Raw genomic sequence first — 27,793 nt, forward strand, 5'->3', positions numbered from 1 at the left:
AGTTTGTGTATGGGATATATGCTACTCAGGTGACTGTTAAGGCCAATTGGCCTCTTGTTATAGTAGTGCACCATTTTTTTAATTTCTTTATGTAAAAGCAGGGGAATATAACCACTTCCTCAAGGTGATTAATTGTTGGGGATTATTTTTTTTTCTTCATGCCATTAATAGTAAATAAAAAAAGTATCATAATACTTGGTTTACAATATATGGAAAATAAAATCACTGAGAAAAAATGTGTCAAATATCAAATTTTATTTCAGAGGAACAATACTTGACAATAGAATCTTAATAACGTAACATTGTACCATTTTAATCATACATTCAGAGAGATACAGAAATAAATACATCTTTTATCAGTTTCTTTACAAATTATATATACATTCATATACATGTATAGGTTAAGAAGAAAACACATGGGGACTTTCTAATCTTGATTGTCCTTCTGTGCATAGAGCCAAAATCCTCTAATATATAAACCACAAGTAAAAAGCCATCGGAGAAAAATCTACAGTCACAAAATAATGTGTGGGTTACAGGGTCTGGATAATAAATACTGAAACTGTTGTGTGTAAAAATATAATAATGTGATAAAAGAATCGATATCACAGACAACAAAAATCTTCAAAAATAAAGTGGACGGAATGTTTGGATGGAATTTGGTATTCTCCCTCTTTCAGAATTTATTTTCAATAGGTTTATATATATCTATCAACACATTAATACTCAGTAAAAGAAAGCCATTTTTTTTTCTTTTCAAAAAGCTGAAGTTCACTGCTCTGAAATCTGATTAATAGTCTACATGGATGTACATGAAATATATGATGTTTTGAAATATATAGAATGGTTCTCAAATTAAATGTAGAAATTATCCATCCATAAGACCAAAAAAATAAATAAATTAGAGAATATATTTTTTTAAATTTACAAGAAAACATAAAAAATTTAATAGTAAATGATTTTTTTCTTCTCAGAAAACAACATAAGGATAGATATTATGGGTGGGTGATGCGAATATAAAGATATGCAATACATGGAAAATATCGATAAAAATAGAACATCAGGTTGAGCATTTGTGATCCAACCAAAACACAAAGACTATATACATATCACAGTTCACATTAAATATTCTGTATAATGATTATATCTACATACTTGTTAGGAAACATGAAATTATGATCAGTAAAGTTATATCTACACAGTGCTACAATCTGGATTTTCGTTTTTCGGGTATGTTGAATCTATCTTTGTCCGAGGCCTCACCAAAATAATACTCTGACACTCCAAAATCAATGTCATAAATAAATTCCTTTTGTACACTAATACAAATCATGCAATAATAGTTAACTGAGTAAGGTTAGTAAGAAAACAATGCAAATCCCTGGAAGTCATGGTGATCGAATCCCAGCAACCAATGAAAATCCGCCTGTCACCTCATTTCTGCAAAAGAACCAAACCGTGTGAAAAAACATAAGCAAGCCTTTATTCTTTAACCATTACATGTAATAATGCATGCAGAAGTTATTTTCCAACTTTTCATTCTAATTTGAATTCAAATTTAATTGTTATTTCCACAGCAGAAAAAAAATTCCGATCTCTTTCTCTCTTGAATGAATTTGGAAAATAAAACTTCTGAGTTAAAAAGCAAGACAAACAGAAAAATGCAAACACAGATTAATGCAAAAGCCTGCACCACAGAGATTTAATGCTACACCTGCTGCATTGCTTCAACATCAAAGGCCACAGACAAACAGACAGACATACTGGGTTATTCTTTTAACCAGACATTTTCTTACAGAAGGTGTTGATTAGTGATCAAGTTAGCTTTATAGATATATATATAGTACATGACATTCACGCCTTTACATCTATCATTTTCTCTTGTAAGGGTTTTGAAGTACATCAACACAGTATAAATTCAGAAATAAAATGTTCCCCATTAACACAATCAAGCACTAATTTGTTTAAGCCTGATTCTGGCCCCTCTGCTGCCCCTAGAGACTCAGATTTATCCTAGGGACCTGCTGTTGAAGGAGGTTTAGAAGAACCAGCTGTACTTGGGCGCTTAACTCCCTTTTGAGAAGTACCATCTGTTTTTTGGGCTGCATTATCTCCCTTTGGAGCAGTTTGATCACCCTTGGGGGCAGTTTGATCACCCTTGGGGGCAGTTTGATCTCCTTTGGGGGCAGTTTGGTCACCCTTTGGGTTAGTTTGATCAGCATTAGGGGCTGTTTGATCACCCTTTGGGGCAGTTTGATCAGTCTTTGGGGCTGTTTGATCGCCTTTTGGGGCTGTCTGATCTGCCTTGGGGGCCGTTTGATCGCCCTTTGGGGCTGTTTGATCGCCCTTTGGGGCTGTCTGATCTGCCTTGGGGGCTGCCTGATCTGCCTTGGGGGCTGTTTGATCGCCCTTTGGGGCTGTCTGATCTGCCTTGGGGGCAGTTTGATCGGCTTTAGGAGCTGTCTGATTGCCCTTAGGGGCTGTCTGATCACTCTGACTGGGTGCAGGATTGTTGCTCTGTGCAGAAGGTGCATTTTGCTGCTTTTGATCTTGTTGTGCATTTGCCTTGTCATCCTGCCAACAGCAAAGTAAAACATTTGTAAACATATAATTCATAAATTCATATCTAAACTATGCACTGAAACTTTAAAATTCTAGAAATTATATACCAGTAAGCATCTACTTTAAGAAACTTTTAACATCTTTACATTAGCATTCTAGCTGATTAAAAACTACCTGCATTAGCAACTCTACTGAAAAAATGCATCATTTAAAATTATCATCATTGAAAGTATTATTGAAATATGCACAATTTTGTAAAAGTACATGCAATTACAAAGGATTAAAATGGAAAGAGAACATGCAAATTTTAACAAAATAAAATTTACAGAAGAAAAATTGCTAACACACACGATCATTGTATTGATAATCATCCAAAAAATCTCTTATCAATCAATTTGGAAGGTAAATGCAATGCATGACTGTTGCTCCATTGCAGTATGCACTAACTTAAACACATCAAATTGAAATAATTTTTTTTTTACAATGGATGATGACACATAGGAAGCAGATGATGCTATGGTGCAGAACAACAAACAAACACTGACATACCAATCACCCTAGTGATACATTCCCATGGCAACAAGTGGGGTCAAAGGAAAAGGGAATTTCTGAAAAGTGACCTTCATGCAAAGTGACCTTCCACACACACACATATCAATTTAATTAATAACTCTATTTGTTATTCAACTAAGCAAAACAATATATCGCAAGAAATCCTTCTTACAAGTCAAACATGTCATATATCAGAGAATAAATTTAACACATAAAAAACATTTTATGAGTCATAAATTCAGTTAACAATAATTAAGTGAGATCTAAAATACTGTTAAAAAATCTCTGTACATGATTAGGAACTAAACAATTAAAAGTAGAAATTGTATGTGCATGGTCATAAATTAAACTACTAAAATTCTTGGCTTATCCAAAATTACACAAAAGTAAAGCAATTACCGTGGTATTCTCTATTGTTCTTTCCTACATATTAGTCGCTATAAATTCTACATCTAAATTGGACATTCTTGCATAAACTTACATGCTGTTAATTCATATTTACATTACTAAATCTACAATATATAACATTAAAGCAACCAATCAAAAAATACATAACAACATTTCTTTCATCCTTAAATATATACATTGACATCTCTCTTTTAATAATTAAAACATGCCCACTTAGTTCTAAACTACACCAAATTAAACGGAGCTAATCATGATCTAAGATGATAATTGTCACCTAAACTAAAGTGGTAATATTGAAATAGCAACTAGAATGATGCAGGCTGCCTATAGGATTGTTTCTACTCTGTACCATTGCCAATCTATCCAAGAATCGGACTGCAGTAATTCCAATTTCATTACCTTCCTTAGATCATGATTGCTTCTGAAAAGTATAGTCAAGGTTTGTAAGAAATTCTCTATTTTATTTATAAAGCATCGAAATAACTAAATGCATAAAGGTAAAATGCACACTCATGCAATATACAAAATGGACACAAATAAAAATAATACATTTTCTGTCTTTGTTTTTTTGTTTTTGGAGTGTGAGGAATTCAGTAATTTGTTAAGTTTGCATGTGCATACACATTTCAATTTGACACAAAAAGGGGTGTGTTTTTTGTCATCAAACCATCTCAAATCGTTGAAATTTTTCAAAGAAAATAAATCAAACTGCATTATTGTTAAGCAGAAAATGTAGAATGAAATGCCTGTGGAAAGCTGTTACTGATATTGACATAATTCAGACACTTCTTCTCTATCGAAAATTTACATTTTAAAGCGACTGTCATTAGCACTCGCGCAATGCTCGTTTTCTTTTTTGTTTGGGATTTTCTTGTCATCAGATTGGATTGGTTTTGAGATTATAGACCCTTTCGCCCCTCTAATAGAGTTAACCTTTATTGCTTTACAATCCCTATCCCCCTTTACAACACAACTAACTCCAGACCCCCTGCATAATCCACTCTTTTTCTTGAATCTTATATAAACTTTCAAGAGGATTATCAACTGTTTTTCCATCATCAATTCTGCCAACCTTCTCAACTAACCTATCAGGGATTGCAACATCACCATTACTGATACCAGAAATTTTAGACCCGACCATTTGTTCTCCCATGGTGGTGTACGAACAACTTAAATTTCGATTTTAGTGTCTTGTTTACCAGTCTTATTTTTACTTCTACACACTTGCTCCACAGCTCCTTCATCTTTTAATCAAACAATGTTTTCAGTTGCAGCACCTTGATTTTGACTTGTATTTGTCTCACTTGCTTTCACCCCTTTGCTCACTTTCTTACAAATCATTCAATGCCCTCTTGACTCTACCAACTCACTTTCAACCAAATGATTTGTCAGTGTTTTGTCTAAGTTTGCTTTGAAAATGAAAACCCCAACATTTCTTTGGATTTGGTTTTTCTCTTGGTTCCATCCTTACAAAATATTTCTGTTTTTGATCTTAATACAAAAGGAGTTGGAAGAATAGGTAATGTTCTCTTCAGTTCAGAAGATTTTGGACGGGGTTTTCTTTCAGACTCTGACTGGGTACCCAGAGCTTGTACTCTTAAAGATCTAGGTACACCTTCCTGTGCAGTGAAGACAACACTTCTTTGAACAATTTTAACTGGTCTAGTTTGATTGTCTTCAACCACTTTTACTTGAACATTTTGAGAGCTGTTTTCATTACCAATAGAATGGTTTACTGTTAATAAAACACTGGATTGTCCAGTATCAACTGCAGTTTGTTCTTTTTCATCATTTAGGACAAAAGTTCTGGACTGTATATCATTTCTTGCATTGTCCTTTAGTTTTCCCCCCAAAATATCATCACCTGAAGTTGAAATATCAAACATGCCTTTCTTTAAACATAGTAAACTAGTAGCTCTTGTAACAAGACCCTTACATGCAGATTGCAACAGTGTGATATATTCATCTATCTGAATATTTTGAGGAACATTCATCTGTCTTTTGTTGGAAAGTTTATTTGGGTAGCTGCTAGAAACCCTTCTCATAGTAGGCTTTTCAAATTCTAAATGTGGAGGGGTGAAAGAAGGAGGAGTGCAAAACCCATCATCAAAGGTATCCTCCTTGCTTTTTAATAAGACACTTCTAATAGCAGCCTGTAATACTGTGACTTTATTTTGAAACAGAATAAATCTGGGATCATTCAAATCATTTCCCAAAACTTGATTTGCAGATCTTGCCCTTTTTCTATAACTGTATCCTTTGAAATGAGCTTGAATTTTTGATGCTGCCTTTTGTTTAATGTCCATTGTATCTTTTCTATTCATTATCTCTGTTCCCACTAAAATCTCTGACAAATGAGAATTCGATCTGTCAGTAAAATCTTCAATAACTATTGTTGGCACACATTGTTTAGAAACACTGTTACCTTTGACCATTGAAATCCCCTTCCTTATTTTATAGCCCCTGTAACAAGCTTGGATTTTTGTTACTGCAACATCTTGTTCATGCTGTTTTATAGTTAGGGGTCCCCAATCATGCCTTTGCACATTTTTACCCCTTTTATGTCCATTAACAATCTCTCTTACATGTTCATTATCCCCTTTCAGCTTTTTAGACCTTGTTATTCCTAACTTATTCCTTAACCAATGCCCTCTAAAACCTGCTTGTATAACCTTAGCAGCATTGCTTTGCAAATCTTGATCTTCGTTTGTCAAATCTTTAGTATCAATGGATACCTTGTTTTTTGCAACATTCTGTTTCAACAGTTTTCTTGTAAAGTTACTTCTGCATGCAGACTGTATTTCAAGTACTGCATTGTTGTTAACCTGTGTGCTTTTAGCACCAACTACAGAGATAGGAGTACTGGTAGAGGTAACACTAAATCTGATACTATTTCTGTCGTTAACATCATTTTGCTTTGCTGAGTGGTCTTTGTAAAAAGATGAAATGATATCATTTTGATTTCCAGTCACAAGGTCAGAATGAGATTTAATTAATGTTTCATTTGATTTAACTACTGATGCCTTAATTTTTTTCCTAACGACCATTCCCCTATATCCTGCTTGTATCTTAGCTGCAGCAAATTCTCTCTCTTCCAGTGATTGGATTATACTCAAAACTGCTTCCTGAGCAAGAGACTTTGCATGCAGCATTCCTTTCCTAAGAAGGCGGTTTTTAATATTAAATCTTGTTAAAAACATTCTAAAATTTGATTGGAGAATAAGCTGACTTTCTGTTTTGCTCTCACGTTTTATTTTCAATGGTTTGAGATTAGGGTGCAAGTCCCCTATGGCCAGGGATTTATTTAATAGGAATGCATGAGTTGAAGCTCGACATAGGTGTTTTCTGGCCACCATTCCCCTATATCCTGTTTGTATCTTTGTTGCTGCAACTTCTCTTTGTTGCATTGAATGAAATATCTTTAAAACTTCTTCTTGTGCAAGAGACCTTGTTTGTAACATTTCTTTTCTAACAAGACGGTTTTTCACAGTTAATCTGGTGAGAAACATTCTAAAATTAGATTGGAGAATATTTTGGCTTTCTTTTTTCTTAGTCTCATTATGCATTCTCATCCTGTGTACATAATTTTTGCAGAGCATTTGTAAAGTTTTCAGAGCATCAGTTTTCCCACTGTCAATTTTTGAAACAATTTTTACATTGCCTGATGGGGATGCCTCCCTTAATTTTTTTCTTATTACCATTCCCCTAAACCCTGCTTGTATCTTTTTGGCTGCAATTTCTCTATCTTCCAGTGACTGAAATATATTCCATACTTCTTCCTGTGCAAAAGACTTTGCCTGCAACATTTCTTTCCTAACAAGACGATTTTTAACAGCTAGTCTGCTGAGAAACATTTTAAGATGTGATTGGAGAATATTTTGACCATCTACTCTCCTTACCTTATCTTTCATTTTTATGTTATGTACACAGTCTTTGCAACACAACTCTATTATAGTTATTGCATCAACTTTCACACTTTCAAAGTCATTTGCCATTTTCAATTTTTCTTGTTTCCCACTGATTTTTGTATTTTTGTCACAACTAACCCCCATATCTAAATCTGGCGGTGCCTCAAAAGCTTTCATTTTCCTCTCATTCTCTTTTTCTTTTTCCCTTTCCTTCATCATTTCTTCCCTCTCTTCCACAGCCTTTCTCAACAAAGTTGATCGAAATGATGATTGAAAAAAGGTAACAAACCAAAAGAAAATTTGCTTTGCTTTAAATTTAGCTATATCGACATTGTCAAATTCAATCTTAGACACACTTTCTGTTCCCAGGGACCACCTACCAGTAGATGCTGAGGACCACCTAAAACCCCTTTTTAAAATGCCTTTTAGACAGACTTGCAAATCAGTAACAGCTTTCTGCCTAATTTCAATTAACCTCAATTCATTTTCTTCATCCTCTACCTCATTGTTAAATTTGCTGTAATCAAGAAGGTTTGATGACTGAAGTTTTACAGACTTGATGACAACAGCAGAGTGTGCTCCTTGGTCATAACATACCTGTTGATTTAATTGTTTTCTAGTTTGATGACCCCGAAAACCTGCTTGGATTTTGGTTGCTGCTTGCTCTTCTTCATTGGAGAACTTTGTTGTCTTGTTGTTGTCTTTTGGTGGCTGGTTCTTTTTTAGTTCTTTCCTAGTTTTGTGTCCTCTGAAATTGGCTTGGATCTTAGTTGCAGCCTGGTCTAATTCCTTGTCTTCTTTCATTACCTTCTTCTGTGCAAGCTCCTTTCGCGTCTGATGTCCTCGAAAACCGGCCTGGATTTTTGTTGCTGCTTTGTCTTCTTCACTCATTTTCTGGTTTCCTTTGGAAGCTGTCTTACCTGTATTAACGGAAGATTTTTTAGCATCCTTTACCTGTTGGTTCTCCTTTTGTTTCTTAAGATCCTGTCGTGTTTTGTGTCCCCGGAATCCTGCTTGAATTTTCGTTGCTGCTTCATCCTCCTTTGTTTTCGACTCTGGTTTCTTTCCCGCATCTTTCTTGGTGTCTGGTGGTTTGCTTGCAGCATCCTTTTTGGTATCTGGCGGTTTGTTTGCAGCATCATTCTTCTTTGTTCCTTCTTTTTGTTTCGCAAGTTCTTGCCTAGTTTTATGTCCTCGATAATTTGCTTGTATTTTTGCTGCAGCCTAGAAAAATATAACAAAAACATGCAGATATCTTACACAAAAAACAAAATGATTTATTAACTACAAAAGAAAAACCATTTTTCTTGTTCAGGTATCCATTAACCATCTTTACTTAAACAGTGTACAATTTGGAAGTACATGTATGTACACTTTTTTAAACTTACCAAATCTTTTTCTTGCTGTGTGGGGGAATCAAAACCATTCCTTCCCACTGGAGTGGAGGACCTGTTAGTATCATTTTTTCCTATGCCAGGGAGGGGAGACACATTGTTGAACTCTCCACGCGTTCCTGAATGTTTTTTGGGTGCAGGGTCCTTTGCACCGTGGGAGTGGTCTGCTGGTTTTGGGTTTGTTTTATTGTTGGTATTGTTGTTATTGTTGGTTTTGTTGTTGGTATTGTTGTTGTTGGTATTGTTGTTGTTGGTTTTGCTGTTGGTTTTATGGGTGGTTTCCTGATATGAAATATGATGGAATTCAATGCAAAACTGTTCTGAAAGCTCAATGATTATACATTTTTTACGTGGATGTTTCAGTCTCATGCCAAGGTGACCCCCCCATTTTGATTTTTTGATTGATGATTTACACCAAGCTAGCTCCGATAATTACAATCACAATTCCTTTTTCTAAATCACTTCAACACCAAGCATATTAGTAGCTATTACTACTTCAAACAAACCATCTGCAGCAAACAAGTATCAAGGATATGTTCGAAGCCTGAAATTTTTAATTTTTGTTTTTAAAATCTCCTATGCCTATAGCTAACAGAAAACTATTTATAAAAAATAACCTAGATTCTATATTATAAAAAAAAAGAGTAAACAATATGCAAGCTTTTTTTCTTATTCATTTTAGATCCATTTTAGAATCATGAAATACTATTTACAATTATTAATACATAACTTGAAGACGACATTGTCATGCTGAAGTTTTCTCAAGAGCTTTAAATCACATCAAACTATTAAGTGATATATATACCGGTATTAAAGCCTTCAATCGCCTAGATTTTTGTTTAATAATAATTTAATCAAAGTAATAGCTGACAGCAAGTGTGTATATATTATATAGAGCAAAATTATTTCCATGCACCAACACCAGTATATATACAACTATTTATCACTAAAGCTACAAAACTAGTTCTAGCAAATTCTGCTGTTACAATTTCATATAAAAATATGATGCTATTAAAAAAAAAATAAAAATCCAGAAGTGTTTATCTTTCAATTTCACACACCCTCAATAAATATTTGCTACAGAATATTTTCTCCTTAATTGATATGTCCATTTAAGTACTGAATAAAATTTTGCCAAACAGCTTTTAATTTTAAAAATCGAACTGCAATTCCAATTTAAAGTACTTCATTATGGCAATCTCAATTCAGTGCTTAAATTAGCTGACAACATTAACAGTTTTTAAAATTCAAATTATTAATGGAAATGAAAAAAACCTTCCCATTTAGTAGTTAATTGAAAAAATAACATACAGGAAAATCATGCAAATTGGTTTTCTTCATAAATGCTGTTTAAATAGTTATGGCAATTCTGTGCATGCAAATGAAAGAAAGAAAGAAAAATGTCAAGACAAGAAATATAATGCAAATAGGAGTGAAAGAACTAGCAATTTACTCTCTGGTACCTCATAACTAGTAACGAAAATGATGAAAATGTGAAGGAAATCTAACCTTCTCTAAAGCATGCTTGGCATTTAAAAGTAATAAAGCCATCACCTTGGAAACCATCCAAAGACCCAAGATACTTATTACGAGTACCTGTCCCACATGCATATCATGCAAACCCACTACCAAGTATTCCCTTTGGCCAGCTACAGTAGTGGGTTATAATCAGTAATGAAAAACTAACTACTACCAGAGTCTTAGAAATGTTTTTATTGGTTCAACAGAAATTCATGCATTGTTACTATATTCTAATATTGACATGCAATTTTTATTTACACTGAGATTCAGTGGAAGTAACCCATGTTCAATAACATTTGCCTAATGTTTTAAAAATTTCTTTACACCCCAACCCTCCTCGAAAATTTCCAAATATTTGTATTTATCATCTTTGAAGTAGATTAATTTTTTTTAAATCCCAACACTGGTTATAGTGTAGCTTTAAGAAAATCATTTAGAAACTCAATAGACTGACCAAAATATTATTTTTTTTAAATAAGGTGCAAAAAAATACCTATGGTGCAGCATGCTTAGAAAGAACACATATGGAGGTGCTTTGTACAGTGTTTGACATAAGGACTTTACCCGGCATAGTTACAAACAATGGGTTACCTTTACAAGACATGTAAATACAGAAATAAAAAATCCAAAAACCAAGGAGGTACAAATTTACAAGTATACAACATAAATAATCAATAATTCGCCTTAATTTTGCTACCATGCACTGCCTATATCCAAAATTGCATAATTTTCCTGCTGCATATATCAGATATGTGTGTGATTTTCTAATTACAGGTGGGTATATAGATTAGTAGAGATAAGGCTATCAGTAGTGCTTGGTGTTGAAGACTTTGACCAAAAAAAAAAAAAAACCAACGAAGAATTTATTTTTATTTTCATGGAAAACTCTCTTGACATGGGAATGAGAGGAGATATTGTGACCGGTGGCAAAAAAGATGGGTGAACCTACAGGTTTTGTACCTTTACTTTGGTGGAGCTATTGTTATATTCAATTCCAACTTATATGACTGTAAATTAACAGAAAGCAAAATTATATTATTCAATTGTCAATAAAAATTTACCTTAAAAAAGCCATTACAGGCTATTTGTTTAACCATAGATATTACACACTAAATACATTGTACTACATATAAAAAAGAACAGGAAGGAATCAGGAAGGGAGACTACTAATTGATTTGAAGTGTTAATAATAGGTCACAGATCTCCTTAAAAAGATAAATTTTAAGAAGTGCAAAAATTGCTCGAAAACAAGAAAAGCAAACAATGAAATAGTGGATTTTAAGATGAATTTTAAAATGAATTAATCTATGGCTATTTTTAATAATATGCATTATTTTGTAGAAGAAATGTTTCCAAGCTGTATAAATCTCGTGACTTTTTACCTTTTTGTCTGGTTTTGTACTAGTTTTTGAATTTTTATCTTTGTTTGAATTCTGGGGTGCCTTTATTCAAAGGTGTAAATAAAAGAAGCAATAAATTAGAAAATTCATCATGTGTTATGAATCAAAAATCAACTAAAAATGATGACAATCGTATGTGTGATGATTTAAATGATAGCAACAGAAACTGTAGCAATGAATTTTATAATGTACATGCATGAAATTGATATATGGTGCAAAATGAAAAATGGTAGCAGAGATGGTGCAAAATGAAATATGGCAGCAGGCGATGCAAAATGAAAATGACAACTGATGGTGCAAAAAATGAGAAAGAAATCAGAGGATGCAAAATAAAGATGATCAGCAAGTGATGCAAGCAAAGAAATGATTATAGATATAAATTCTGCATTTTCTAAATTTGACTTTGTAGTTAAAAACTTGAGCCACATCTAATGACCTTTGAAGGGTTTTAATGTCATAAAATATATGGCTTGTTTACTTATTAAATTCTAGGTAGAGTCTGTAATGAACATGATGGGCCTAAAAACTGCGCCAAGCCTCCTGTTTCAGTCCATTTTAATGACTTTACAACAGATATAAATCAAGTTAATCAGGTGTCCATAAATTCTTTTTTCTTTTTGATGATGCACTTGCAGTCTCCACAGTATGGCAGATTTACTACATGGAGGTTTCTTGTTTCTAATCAGTTTATTGCTTCAGAATGAAAAAGAAGAGAGCAGAAATGAATGAAAGGGCATGAAAAATCATTACCAACAACCTCTTGCTCCACAAAACATGTTGTGCTTTCATGATGCACAAATCATGCTTTGCTTGGTTTCCTCTACCAGATGGGTTACATACATGCATACAGAAATGATACAGAAATGAAACAGAGATGATAAGATGAAAATAGATGATACACAAAATGAACTACATGCATCCACCTACCTTTGGTGTTTTCTGACTTTTGATCTTTTCATCCTGCAAAACCAAACACAGCATTGTACATAAAAAATCATACAAGTTCTGTTGGTGAAGTCTTATATGATGTAATAAGCCATTATAACAATCTCTTTTTTCAATTTCTTAGATATCAAGAAAATGTTATTTTTTTTGGTTCTGTTTATATTCACCACTAAATGAAAAGTATACATTACATCTAGCTCAGAGATGTACATACATAGAAAGAAGCAAATATCTTTATTATATGTAAAGCATAGAAAATACTGTAGATCCCTTATTAAATGCGAGGAATTAATATCCATGTAAACTCGCAAGAAGCAACTCTCATAGATTTTAAAATCTCACCTTTATTTTTAGGACAGTTTTGAACTATATTAAATCATAACAAAAAATTAGTGCTCACGACTTAGTTTCACGCGATTTGATACAAAACAGCAGGATCACAGAATTAGGTACTCGTATAAAATAAGAAATTGACAGTATGCAAAAGAGATTTCATACTACATACACACAAGAGTTACTGAACACACAAAGTGAGAATGATATGAAATGAAGAATAAAAATGTAAAAAACACAGACAAGACCAGCAGCCCTGTACAAAAACAACTAGCTTTCCTATTTTCACTCCACTGTTCACATGACAGTGAAACACAAATTATGGCTCTGATATTTCTCTTTCTCTAACCTCATCATTATCATCATCATAGTGATCATCATGATGATTATAAATTTCATCGTCTTCCTCCCCCTCGGCAGACTGCTTGTGAGTTAATGTTATTTCACTGGGAACCTTGGCTGTGTTTTCTTCCTCGTACAGGGTTTCTTCCTATGCGTGATGAGAATGAACGAAGCATGAAGCACACAGAGGTTAAGTAACAGACACTACGAGTGTGTGACAGAGTTTGCCTACAGTTGGTGCTGTTAGAACATTAATTTATATACAACACAGACCTCATCATCTACTTATGGAAAAACTAATAAGGTGTTAAAAGGACCTGGAAATTTTGGGCTATAACTGCATTGATACATGTATTGGAAATTAGTCCCACCCACAAGACCCCCTTCTCCCTAAAATGTATACTTCTTTTTCTTTTAATGGAAAATTTTCAGAATTGTTTGATCTTACAGTAAAATGCTTTTCAAAAAATGTTTAAAAACTACTGTGTTACAAATTTAGAGGGAAAAAATTAACCATCAGGATATTTCATTTCATAAAGTTCTCTAAGACAGTAAAGTATATATATATTGAAAGGAGTAACTAACATTAGGATACATTTTCATGCATACATTAATATACAATTTGAGTTAATCAAAGGACAGCAATAATGATACTATAGAAAAAAAAGCAACATGCAATTTTGTTACTTGCTTAATCAGTACTTTCTAAGCAGTGGTTATTTTGCATCAAATAAAAAGATTTTTTTGGTAGACCAGTATATGAGAACTGGTCAGTGAGTGAGAGGATGACCCCGGGGCTGGGATACCTTAACCTCCTCCGCAGGGACTTGATCAATGGGGAGGTCTGTCCTTGTATCTTTTGTCTCCCCTACCTCTCTCGCTCCTTTAGTATGCTTGTTTGTGTCCTTGGCCTTAAAGACACCACCATCATCTTAAAAAAAAGAAAGTCAGTTCAAAACACACTGAAATAAAGTAAGTCCTTTTTTACCCTTTTCTTTCTAGAACCATTACCTGATAATGTAAACCAACTTTTATTTGCGACAGCATTTCATATGGCAAAAACCATTTGCAAAATGACAAGGTTGTTGCAAACCTTATGCAATGTTTCTGGCTTGAATATTCAAGTTGATAAACAGTATGGTTAACACATAAACATTTACAAAATATATTCATAAAAAAACATTTTCAAGTAATCTCATTCACTTTAAAGTCCTTAAAAAAGAAGACAATATATAACTTGTGCACTCTGACCTTTATCATAGTCCGTCTGCTTAGCTTTCTTCTCTGGAGTACGCTTGTGCTTCTGTGGCTTTGTGTGAATTGCACCATTTGCTTGATGAGGTTTCTTTCTACTTCTGAAAAATGGAATAATAGAACATAAATCTTAAAACAAGAGGCCTGTGTGCCACATTGCTCACCTGATCATTCTATTTCATTTTTTAAACCATTTTCTATATCAAACTTTGAACAATTCGATGTAACTCATGCTCTTTCTGTGTGATATTTGAATGGTACTTGTCTGCTTAGATTCACTTTATAACAAATTCAGTATGTTTTTGGTGTTCATTTTGATACAAATTTTGTTGTTTTTTTTTTTATTGATTTTTTATGTCTGAATTATGCATGTTCAAATTACTTCAATGTAGAACTGTTGTTTGCTGCATATTTAATAAAATTATTTGTAATATTTAACATACTGAATGTAATTTTTTCAGTCTGAATGTATGTTTGCAGTCTTTAATTAATTGATTTATAAACTTGAAGTTGCTTTCTTTTGAGTCTCAATCTTAATCTAATAAATTATAAAATTATGCAGCTCTTTAAAAAAAATTGATGTTTTTTAGCTCTTAATTTTTTCAATGCAAAACTTTTTATAATTTTTTGCAAAATATTATATGCAGTATTCCTGCTAGGCAGACATTTACCCATACTCCGGATTTGATGTTACAGAGTTGTCTGGGGAGCCCTTGTAGTTCTTGGATCCAATCGGAGGAAGGGTTCTGTAAGTAGTACAACAACAGAACTAAAGTGTTTACTCAAGAGATATCATCGATTAACACGTCAAAGTCGGAATATTTCTATATGGACAGTACATGTGTCAGTTAAAATTCAATGAGATTGTAGAGAATATAAAAAGGTCTTATTGCAACCCATACAGTCAATTCATTGCAACAAAATATCAGCTCAAAAAAAACAAACTGTTTGCACAGCAATACACAATGCATGATATCATGTGGATGAATGGATATTTTTAACTGATTAAGGAAACAATAAGAACATATATATAACTTCTGACCAGTTTGTTTTATCCTTTTAAACTAAGGGGTGTGCTTGAATGCCTTCGGAATGTTAAGTCACTTAAAGGTCTTCTTTCAAATGCAAAATTTAAACCCCCAAATGAAAATACAGAATTAAACATGTAGACTTAACAGTACTTGCACATTAAACTGGTCATTAAGAATTCGAAATCAAAATATAAAAAAATTAGCATGAAATTTATGAGTGTTGTCTTCAAATGGGTTAATACAGAGACACAGTTAACATTTAAAAGCACGATAAACGTTAATAGACAGTTTAGTATTTAAAGTCAGCAACACTGGCTTGATCCCCTGCATAGAGATCGAGGTACACCGTATAAAAAGAAGGGCTACGTTGTCCTTGGAGTCCACAGATACACACAATATGTCTCCTACGCCAATTAGCATGCTATCTATACAGACCTTAGTCTGACTCATAAGATCTCGGAGCGTATTTTTTAATTTCGGATAATTAATCATTTTGAAATTAGATTTCCCAGGGATTAAAAAAAAATGAACTCTACTTAATTATCCTTTATAATCCTTTCTTGAGCAATAATCAAAGCACAGTCATTCTTGAAGGGAAAAGAAACCCTATAGATTTTTAATATTAAATTTTAAACAACATCTATATTTTCCTGAATATTTAATAACCAATAAGGTATATATAATTACTAATAAGGTATATCTCCTAAATCTTTGATAAACTGTACTTCATCATTAAATTTCACCCCCAAAAGTATTATTAAAAAGCATATTAATTAAATTTGCAAAATTTTAGCTGGTTGATTAAAATTAGTAGTTGTTATTATCATGCCAATCATGGGTACTATGCTGAGAAGCAGCGCTGAAGCCTGCAGTGGTGCTAATGTTCAGATGAAAAAAATGATGTGAGGTAGAAATGGACCAATACACTGGCTAGACTTACATTTTCTAAAAAAAAATGAGCATATATTAACGCAAATGGAAAAGGACATCTTCACACAAATTCATTATTATTTACTCTACAAAGATCTGTGACTAGTTCTTGCATTTTAATGGTTGAAAATTCATGATTTTATTAAAGGTTTGCATGAATTTTAATAAAATTTTATATCATAGTTTACAAAAAAAAACTTCAATAGGTCCTTGCGACGAATAGGGCAGGAAAAAAAAGTATCGACCTAAAATCCCCAAAATATTTAATTTGTCAGCATGGCCAATTCAAACCACATGATAATGTTTACCCTCATACGCTGTGATAAGATTTGATGTGTGTTACTGAAAATTGAACGTCACAGATTTCCAATGCAATCATAAGGGAACATAAACACCAAAATGAAAATACATGCTTTTTGAAACCAGTCATTAAATCTTATGTATTTAATTATGTGAATCGGTTTCTACGCGCAATATTGTTAGTTATACTATAGAACTTTGTACGGTAATAAAGATGAAAGCTTTGTTTCAGATAAAAATGTCTACTAGCTATTATTAGCTGACAGGCAGACAGACGGAAATGTGATTCCAGTACTCACCCCAAAGGGGTGTATCACAAACAATGGTAAATGATACTGATGCTGTTACACATGGGTGAATACAAATGCTTATGAATGAAAATAACAATAAATGGAGCCGATACAGTGTTATATGATGCTGTTATTAATGGCCTAGCGATGCATTGTTAGATAACAGATACCTTAATGTATAAAATTCACTGAAAATGAATGAAACGGTAAACAGTAAAGAATGAAATGATTCAAGTTAGTGCTATTCTAATATTGACATATATCAAAATGATGAATTTTTAACCCAAAAAATAATCAAAAAGAAATATACAAATAAAAATCAATTTATAATAAAATATAAATAATTATTGGATAAAAAGCCATGCACCGTACAATACAGATTTCTGCTTATATACAGGTTTACTAGGCACTGTACCATAATATTGGTAAGGTTTTATATTTCCCAAACCATGTAACCTGATATAGTGCTATGCATAGCAAAGTAAGCTGTTCTAATCTCTCCAAAATAATCAATTTCAAATTCACGGATAAATCCACTAAACAGTTGATGTATAATTTAACACATGAAACTTTATTTCTATTGACTGCAATATGTTTAGTTTGAAGATACAAAACTTCAAATGATTTTTTCATGTCTTTTTTAACTTTTTGATTTTCTCATCATTTTAAAATCGTGTATCACATTCCAAATAAAACATAAGAAAAAAATATTTCAATTTAAAAAAATTAAAAAAAAACATTTAGAAATAAAAATTATGAGTACAATATCGTACATTATCTAAAGTGATCAGTACAAATTAATGCAATCATGATGATGTTTAAGAATGAAATTCAAAAATGCCACAATCAAAGCTTCAGGAAAATCAAAACTGAAACCATTAAGTGAATGAAAAACTTCCATCACATTAATAGGTGAAAATGACAATTAACTGCACATAAAGACAAAGCATGCTGCTGATGAATAAAGGTAATATTGTAAAAAACATGGGCACACATGTTATATTGGTGACCATATCAACATTAGGAGGGAAAAAAAGGGTTGGTGGGAGGCGTGCAAAGTAGGAAACAAAAACTACATTGCAGGAAGTTTACCTAGGTCTCTTGTTATCCCGAGAGCCATTCAGATTAGATCTAGAACAAAAGTGTGGTCAATAACACAATTATAATATTAATTATGATAACCATATCACTTATTTCTTATCTTAATCAAATCATATTTTTAAGATATATCTCATTCATGATTTCTTAATTGAAAATTTATTAAAAATTTTATGAAAAAGTAAAGTGCAGATCTAGCCGAAAAAGAAATATATAAGACATAAGCCCCAAAATTCAACATGCGAAAGTGAATAAAAGAGAATTAAGTCAAGCATATACGGATATGCTGGATAAACATGCTAACACCAACATAAATTGACTATTAGATTTTATAGACATTATCTAATTATGGCTTTAAGTGGATAAACAAGGGGATCACATTTAATTCCTACTGGCAAATGAATACACATTTCAATTGGGGGAAGATTTACATGCAAAAAACATTTGCTAACTTAAGGTCAATAATTCTAAATGCCCTTTACACGTAATTACTTACGATGGGATGTGGGTTTACTTGATTTTTTGTTTAATAGGTTTTTTTTTGGTGATATCCTGAAATCTCTTTGACATGCAATTTTACAACAGACAAAATGACCTGTTAGAACTGCGAATGAGAATTAGTCACACCAACGTACAAAACTTGTACAGTAGTATTGTACTAATAAAGGCAAGATCAGTCTGTGTGTGCCTATATACCTGCACTGATAGTATCAATGTGTTCTAATAAAAGTCATAAATTATGCAACATGATACGATTTAATTGTTATCTATTCTGTTTCAGTATAAATTTTCACAACATCTATGAGCAAGGATGTAAATGATTTTAAAACTGATTATACAAATATATGACAAAAGCAACCAAATTGACACCTCAGCTTGCAATAACAACTTTTATAACAGTATTTATTTAAAGATACAACATTACCATAATAAATTATTGCTTTAAACCAAGAAAACTACTGTATGATTTTTGTATGCATCCAAGTAATCATTAGCTTTATAATGACCTAGTCTAAAATTCATGACATATGTCAGTGTGCCGTTAAATAAGTCTTGGCTCATTCTTATGATTGCAGCCTATTCCAAACAAAAGAGATGTTTTTATGGGTTTGTTGCCATGGTTATTGGATTAAAACAGGAAAACACTACAGTAACTTAATGATGTAACAATGGCTCAGATGGCCATAAATGAACTAGAGCTATCAATGCTTCTTCTTTTTTGTGAAGATGCACACAGGTGTAACAAGGTACTTAAAGACTGGTAAAAAAAACCCAAAGTGAATCAATGTCTGCCGTAAATGCAAAGCAAGTGAAAGTAAACAGGTAGATTAAAGCGCATTGTAGGATTTCCTGTTCGATATAAAGAGATATTAGTTTCTTCTCATTTCTTGTACAGAAAACTGCATCAAAAATATGAAGAGAATTAAACTAATCAAATAAAAAAAAGCTACAAGAAGTAAACAAACCAAGTATCAAGAGATAGAATGCAGTCATATAGGTAATCAAATTTACTTTAATATCTATAATTGCAATGACTGCATAAAGAGTGTGTCTGGGTTCTACTAGGAAATGAATCTACAATGGAAAAACTCTGCTTTTTTAATTATTTTTGAGTTCAGCTGATGAAATGTGTGCTAGCCTTTCTCAACTAACATATACAGCTAAAAAAAATCTGATAAAAATGGATGGTAAAGTAGCATACATGATGATTATGCTAGCTCACCTTTCCCAGATAAACTTAGGCCTCCTGCAAGGTTTAGAAAAATTGTCCTAAGTATGGGTTTATTTTGGTACATATTTAATGCTGAATACATTTTTTCATGGTATATACATTTGTTGTTTCTTGCTGATTTAATGAAATTGTTTAATTTTGTCTGCTCAAATCTATATTAAGGTAGATTTAAAATCAATTTAATATTTATTCAGTTTCTTTTGCATGTTAACAAGACAATGATGGGATCAAAAAGATCAGTGTGTAAAGAACTATTTCTAATAGTTTAGTCTTTGATGATTTGAAAAGCCATGATACAGATGAAACCCTTGTTGTTAGGTCAACGTGACATCAAAAAAATTTAGTGCTATCCTTTTTAAACAAATAAGCTTTACAGACCTCTGTAGAAGTCTGAGGGTAAAGATAGAAGAAAATAAATTACATATGTATTTTTAATGGTTATTTTTTTATAAATTCCTTTTTTTTTAAGCTACGTAATATACAAAGCAGAGTGACATGCAGAAAGCTGTCGTGAATGCATCTATTAGATCAAACACTGATCTTTTTTTCATCCATCCATATATAAGTGTGAACTTATCAAACATTTCACTTATTCATGCTACGTTGTAAAATTTTATCTCAATCTATAAACTTTTTCAAAAAAGGCTGTTCTATAATAATAAATTCTTCAAATCTAGAAAGTCTGAGCTAATTCTATTTGATTTCTAACAATTTCTTTAAAGTTTCATGATCATTAATAAACTATTGTTTAACTCGTCTATTAATTATGATTCAAAAACAAAACATATTACAAACCTAAAAATTGTCATTCATTTATCACAGTATATATACAGCTATACAGATCAGGCAAATATCAGGCAAGAGAAAGAAATTAATTCTTGTCTATAAAAATACAACAGAATATTTTTGTGTGCAGTATTTTGTGCGCATTTGTTTTCGAGACAATACTGAAATCTGTACATACTGTAGAGGACGCGGTGAGGGGATGACCACAAAGTTTTTCCGCCCATCCTTGGAGTATGTCTTTGGAATATATCTACGGCCTTTATTACAGGCCACATAGATGTGATCTTCAATGATGTCTTCAGGGTGAGTACAGACCTCTTCGGTATCTGTGTCAACCAAACTGAAAATCAAAAGAAAACAATCTTAATTCGAACAATGAGATATTAAAAACTTGTCATTCATTTGTTAGAAGCGACAAAAATACATTTTACAGTACAGTGTATAAATTGCTTTCATTTATTAATTATTAAAACTTATGGTAAACTATATTTGCCAAGTATGAACATCATCAGTTAATATCATTCCCCAATTATGAATTATTATACTTGTACAGTAAACCAAAGATGCAGCAAACATCCTTATAGTGAATTAACACTTATAGTGAAGTCCTATTCATTCTCCTAATCTTAAAATTGCATTATAAACTTATCAGATATGACCAATTGCTGTTTGAAAAACCAAATAGCTTGTCCCAGGAGCTTTACTTTAATTACTGTCGTAAATTGCACTAATTATAATCTGGCCCCCCCCCTCCCAAAAAAAAAAAAAAAAATTGACGACATGTTCACTTACTATTCAACCCTGAACTGAATGCCCCTGTTGTTATTGAGGTCATCATCTATAGTTTCTATGATCGCTTGAAGATTGTTGACTTTCTTGGCAGGAATTAATACAACATGGGAGTGGTCTATATCATCATTGTTTATAGCAACTCTACAAAAAAACACATCAAAACAACACATTACCAAGATTTTGTTCCGTGCAATTAAACGTTGATGTATACTGCATCAAACAGTTTTTAAAATTAAGGCATTCAATATTAATTTGCCTTTTACAACTAAAATGCTGATATGTTTGCCAAAGATTTTATATTAAACAAAAAACCCTAGTTAAGAATTAATTGATTCTTGCTCTATTACAGCCCATTCAGAAACTCAGATTGCTTCAAATTTTGTTTACTTCCAGTATGATCTATACCATGGCAGAATCAAACCCAAGACTAAATTTATTTATCTTGAATGACATGAAATTTTCACATCAAATTGAGAAAAGCTCAGTCATAACTATTTATGTAAAACGTCACTTTATAGTCCATCCTATTAATCTAACAAACAGTACTTACTCATGTAGAGAAAAAGCTTATTTGGGAACCTCTATAGTACGTGTAATACGTCAGTACTTATATACTCTATCTCTGTATACTGTTGTACTTACGTGATTCTCTTAGCTCTGCTTGCCAGAGTCTGACTTTGCCTAAACCTGGCATCCTGTCTTATTCTGCTGTGAACAACAGGTTCAATTCTACTCTGAAATCAGAGAAATCACATTTGTTCAAATTCAGTTACAATCAATATATACAGCTCTAATAAATAATATATAATTGAGTAATTTTGATCATTCAATTATGCTAATGATGCAAATGTACCGAAGGAATTAGTATCTAACAATTGGAGTTATCACGTTAAACGAACTAATGTTTTGACTTTGATCCAGTTACCCAGTCAATATTACAGGAAGGTCTAATACAAACACCAATGTTTTTATTTCTGAACTTTCAATACATTGTTGACAATAGACCCAGTGGTGTTAAAACAATATTTCTTTGTTTCTTTTGGTATAGTTAAAATGCAGAATCAACAGTCTGAGAATCGACTTCAGCAAGGCAGCTAGTTAATTCATTCAATTTTTTTCATGACAGGAAAAAGCCTTTTTGTTTAGATTGGCCAGCATATGTAAATGTTTTAATAAACATGTACCAATGTACCGTATATACTGGGGCAATGAAATTAATCAAGGTACAGATACGTACTATTCAATTTTCACAGCAACATTTTTCAAAATTTACCACAAGAAGGGTTATGCTATATGGGGTTATATGGACATGATATCTATATCTCCTTTTTTTTTCGTGGGGGGTCTTTGAGTTTTAATCTAATATACAGTATGTTGAACTTCTATTTGGCAGACTTTGTCCTCTTTTTATTTGTCCTACTAAACAAACAGTGTTAGAACAATTTGAACTTGGACCATCTTGAAATATAAATTATGTATCATCTGCAAATCTTATGTAACTAAACATATACTAAAACCAAAGGTTAAGAGTAGATGTTCATTTGAAGTTTGGATTATTTTATCTCTTAGAAACAAGTATCTGCAAGTAATATTACATGACACCGTCTGGTTTCAACATGATGTACAATCCTGAAGTTTATGTACTACACATGGGGTATCCAAATTATTCATCAATTAATGAAAATTTGTCCATGTCTAATTGCAAAAACCTCAAAAAATAACATGTTTTACATAATCTTTAGGAAAAATATATTGAGATATTTTTAGTCTTATAGCTTTAAATATTCTATGCATAATTAGATGGGTTATACATTATCACCCTGTAAAAAGCAAAATCCATGAAGATTAACCCAATTTATCTATTCAGTAATCATTAAAAGGATTCTAGATTCTTCGGCAAACTTCACAGAATTACATGCATTTTTGAACAGATTTTTATATGCCTTTTGTCAAGCTCCTAACAAATCCTTCACTGACTTGAACCCAACTAGCTGTTGAAAGGTTTACCCAGTAATTTTTATGCAATTATAGAGAGTAAATGTATTAGATAGAATAAAAAAATGTTTACTCAATATTCAGCAGTAAGAGCATTTTAGATTTATGGTCTATATACCTACTTACCATAAAATATGGCTCAAACATGAATTTCAACAGAGATCTAATACCGAATGCTATAATATTTGTAACCCAACAATCAATTAATGCAGTTTTAGACATCTGAAATTCTATTGAAATAATCATATTACTCTAACTGCAAAAATCAAAACCATAATGATTCAAATTTTACCAAGTTTCTAAGTTTGAATTGCATTGTATACCAGTCAGTATTTCTCAATCAATTGTGAGTGCATTTTCGCATAAACACTTGAAGAAATCTGGCCGATCACAATATGGTACAAGTTGTTAGGGGCAATGCAGGAATGACACGCCACTAGTACTGACAGACAAGTAGACAGGTCCTCCATGCAACAAAGACAAACATCAGAGGGGCTCTCCAGTGGAGATGTTTGCCCTGTGGAGTTTAGAACATACACCTGACACTGGAGTGTTTGCTTTCCATTGTAGCCTTAGATTGTTAGTCAATCGTTTCTCCTAATCTGACAAACACAGTTCAATCCCACAACAAAACAGACTTAAACTGGAGAATAGCAACAGCCCGGGACCAGTCTACATACCCGGCAGGTAACGAGGATGCAGTACAAAATGCAATATGGTGCAGAATTATTGCTATGGGCTTCATAGAGTTCTTGTAGAGGTCAACATTTGAAGCGATATGAGCTGTATTTTTCAGATTTTTATTTTGCAACAAAAACATACTATTGTGACAACACTGCCTGTAAGTTGAACCTTTATGAGACAACAACAACAAGAAAACATATTGACGCAAGCGTCAAATGGGCTGCAAAAAATATACTTGTATAAATCATCAAATTTACTTTTAATTCATAAAAATAAGCATACCTGGTAATATTAATTTTATTTTTAAAAAAATTATCCCTCAGAAAAGCAGTTACAATATCTAAATGTATAACAAATAACGGACCGCCTTCTGGTGGCCAGTAATAAATACAAAGTGTTGAATTTTATAAAAAGAAAGATTTTTGTATTGTTATATCTTCAAGCACACAATTTTTTGTAGCTAGTTATTTCCACAAAAATATGAATAACAGGAGTACACTTATTTTTTTGTCAAGGAAGTTGTAAATTACAATCTTTACAATACAACACGTTGACATGAAAATCACAGCTAGTTTTATTGCTTTAGGGAGGGAAGGGAGGTAATATCATCTCTTTCTGTTATTAATAAACTTGGTCAAATTTGTTTTTAAATTTTAATTTAAATCAATAATATACAGTGCTGGGTAAGTTTATTTGATTCCAATGACCCTAAAACTTATATCCAACATCAATCAAAATCTGAATAACAAGTTGATTAAGTTTATGATCCTAAAGGTTTTCACTAAAATAAATTTGAAATTAGTTCTTAAATATTTCTCATTATAATACAGGGGATAAACTTTAAATGATTTTAAAGCTACTAGAGCTTTTATTATATTCTCTACAGGTGTCCAGCAACAGGTAACAAAAATATGCATTTCAATTTCAACAAGAGCACAAAAAGTATGCCTCCTTGCAGGAGACCTTTTCATGTTGATCTAAGGTCATTTTGATGAAGAGGACCCGATTATGTATGACCAATCAGATATCTTTTTTGTCCAAGACACAGCCAAGTTTCCTTTTGTGTTATCTTGGTATGGCATTCTTTTTATACTTTTTTTTTTTATAAAGTAAACTTAATCTGGTTACTTTCTATGACTGATTTAATATATGTGCTTGCACTCGGTTTACTAACTCTCCTGTATTTAACGTCATCCTCCTTGTATATATACTGCTTTTGAGTGCAGATTTCCAAAAAGATAAGATGATTTCATTACGACATAAAGAACACTTTCCACTTGGAGAAGATTTGGCTGTGCTGCTAATCCCTTGGTTCAGTCTGTTTATGGCAATCACATTGTAATTGGCAACAGTAGGACTTATTTGAACCAAAGCACATTCTTGTTGTCAGAGAGGATTAAGGGTATTTTGCAATTAATTCTATATAATATAACTTTGTGCCTGGAATAATCTTGTTAATGCTTTATAAATAAGGACGAGAAACAGAACGTCAAATAGGAACAATATAACTTTATTTCCAAGACCAACACAGTCAAAAAATTACTGATTTTGAATTTTCACTTGACAAAATTATGAAAATAAGGCATTAATTTGGTTTGAAATCCTTATGGTAAACAACCCAGGTTTTACTTTCATAACTTGTGGAAATGAATTGACCACAACAGAGGTTAATCCTCTCATACCTATACATGTCTATGGGGAAAAATCAAATAGGCAATTTAAAAATGGCTTTCAAAAAAAAAATTGTCAAAAATCAAGCAGTTTATTGGTTTATGTCAATGTTTACTGGTGAATGGCATTCATTGACGTTTAAAATGCATCTGGAAGAATTCTTTAAATTGAAGAATAACATTACAGGGTCCTAAAGTAAATAGCAATTAAGAGGACATGGTATGAAGCACTTCTTTATGGGACTATATATATCAGGGCCATGGAAATTGATTAACTGACTTTCAAGAAGAGGTCAAGAAATGTCTTAAACATAATTGAACTTAAACTTTAGCAGGACATTTCCCAACAATTAAGATCATGTTCAAAGCGTCCTTAGTTACCATGAAGGGTGTGGGAGATTTAATGAGTTATCAATTGCCGAAGAAAGAGCTATATATATTCACACACAACAAGAAAAAACTAGAAAAACCATTAGCACATACTATCTATGTAGAAATATGGCTAAAAGTCTGCCAAAACAACTTTTATATAGAAAGTGTAGAGATAGTTTAGAAGATATCACAAACATGTTACATGCTATTATCATGAAAAGTACAAACTACTATATACCAGACACACAGTTTTTATCGTGTTTTTTACCCTTTCGATCGAGATTAAACCATGAGAGAGTGAGTTAACAATTTCTTAAATGTTTCAAATAAAATCAAAATTAAGTACCACAAAAAGACAATTTACAAGTACTTGTACTTATAATCAGAGATGGCTAAACAAGACTACTGTTTAAAGTTACAATTAACCATATGATGGAAATGTATAACAATCCTATGCATAACTTATGTCAAAGGAAGTCTTTCAAAACTTGTATCCTTCCAACAAAACTAGAAAATACGCATAACAAATTAATACATGATAATTTGGAGGCTAGGAAAGGATTTTGTTCCCAAAACTGGAGCTACTGTTGCAATAAAACTATGATACATTTTCATAGGTCATAAATGATACATTTACCTCTAAAGCCAAATTTAATACCAAGACAAAAATCCCTATCTTTAGTCATATTTCCTGTGATCCCACCTGTAAAACAGTCTTGATTATAATAATACACTAATCTTTCCCTGCCAAAAAACTAAGGATAGTTGATGACAAATGTAGCATTTAGTAAGATTAAAATCTTTCGATGGTTTCATAACAATATGTGTTCATCAATACAACATTAAACCCCAAAAGAACCAGAATTATACAAGACAAAGTCACCAGCAGCTTGCATTAAAATACATTTCAACATAATTTCAGCTCACTGGGTTGGTCTGGCTGTTTCAAAGTGAGATGTGTAAATATGGTAGCTATTCTATCCTTACACAGACAGAATTCTACGTGAGCCAGCCAGAACAGATTACCTAGCTATCCTGACCTCCTGCATTCCCTATTATCAAATTATCCAGGCAGTCTTTTTTAAAAGAGATCTATTGATTATGCATTATATCATGTTTTTATCTCTCAAATCTCTCATCATGGCATTTAAATATTAGCACTGATGAGAAACCTACAAATCAATGCCGGTGACCACATAAGCCTTGTAATTATTAACCAATTCCCAAAGACAGACAATGGGCAGGTCCACACCTCCATAATCTTATACATTTAGTTACATGATAAGTAATCTATTAGTTACCAAATTCATTAGTTTTCTATTCTTTGGCGAAATAAATAATTAAAACTCCAATTGCTGGGGGCTTAAATTGTCTAAATAGGCCACAAGGCATTTTTTTTGGCATGATTTAGGTTTGTTTATGTAGATCGAGATCGAGACCCAGAAACATATACGCGGATCAAAAAGACTAGTCTACAGAGAGCAGAAGTTTTGA

The 27,793-nt window shown here is 32.4% G+C and overlaps 1 protein-coding gene across 22 annotated transcripts in view; it reads right to left on the minus strand.

Moving 5' to 3' along the window:
• Window positions 1-240: 240 nt before the first annotated feature.
• Window positions 241-27,793, minus strand: part of LOC105343388 (doublecortin domain-containing protein 2) — a 54,448-nt gene continuing 26,895 nt past the window's right edge. For 4 of the 22 annotated variants that reach the window (XM_066083953.1, XM_066083952.1, XM_066083955.1 and 1 more), the window contains exons 3-17: window positions 22,221-22,312; window positions 21,579-21,719; window positions 20,965-21,126; window positions 19,992-20,015; window positions 18,263-18,301; window positions 17,341-17,358; window positions 15,291-15,365; window positions 14,617-14,720; window positions 14,172-14,296; window positions 13,373-13,513; window positions 12,673-12,705; window positions 11,728-11,787; window positions 8,819-9,106; window positions 8,028-8,654; window positions 241-2,574 (exon numbers count right to left, since the gene is read on the minus strand). In XM_066083953.1, coding sequence (XP_065940025.1) covers window positions 2,014-2,574; window positions 8,028-8,654; window positions 8,819-9,106; window positions 11,728-11,787; window positions 12,673-12,705; window positions 13,373-13,513; window positions 14,172-14,296; window positions 14,617-14,720; window positions 15,291-15,365; window positions 17,341-17,358; window positions 18,263-18,301; window positions 19,992-20,015; window positions 20,965-21,126; window positions 21,579-21,719; window positions 22,221-22,312 — 2,490 coding nt within the window. In that variant the 3' untranslated portion in view covers window positions 241-2,013. Of the gene's footprint in view, window positions 2,575-3,871; window positions 3,944-8,027; window positions 8,655-8,818; window positions 9,107-11,727; window positions 11,788-12,672; window positions 12,706-13,372; window positions 13,514-14,171; window positions 14,297-14,616; window positions 14,721-15,290; window positions 15,366-17,340; window positions 17,359-18,262; window positions 18,302-19,991; window positions 20,016-20,964; window positions 21,127-21,578; window positions 21,720-22,220; window positions 22,313-27,793 lie in introns of all 22 variants that reach the window. The other 18 variants (XR_010713856.1, XM_066083969.1, XM_066083963.1 and 15 more) reach the window with 18 other exon arrangements.

This window comes from Magallana gigas, chromosome 5 (assembly GCF_963853765.1).
Source record: "Magallana gigas chromosome 5, xbMagGiga1.1, whole genome shotgun sequence".
NCBI lineage: Eukaryota > Metazoa > Mollusca > Bivalvia > Ostreida > Ostreidae > Magallana > Magallana gigas.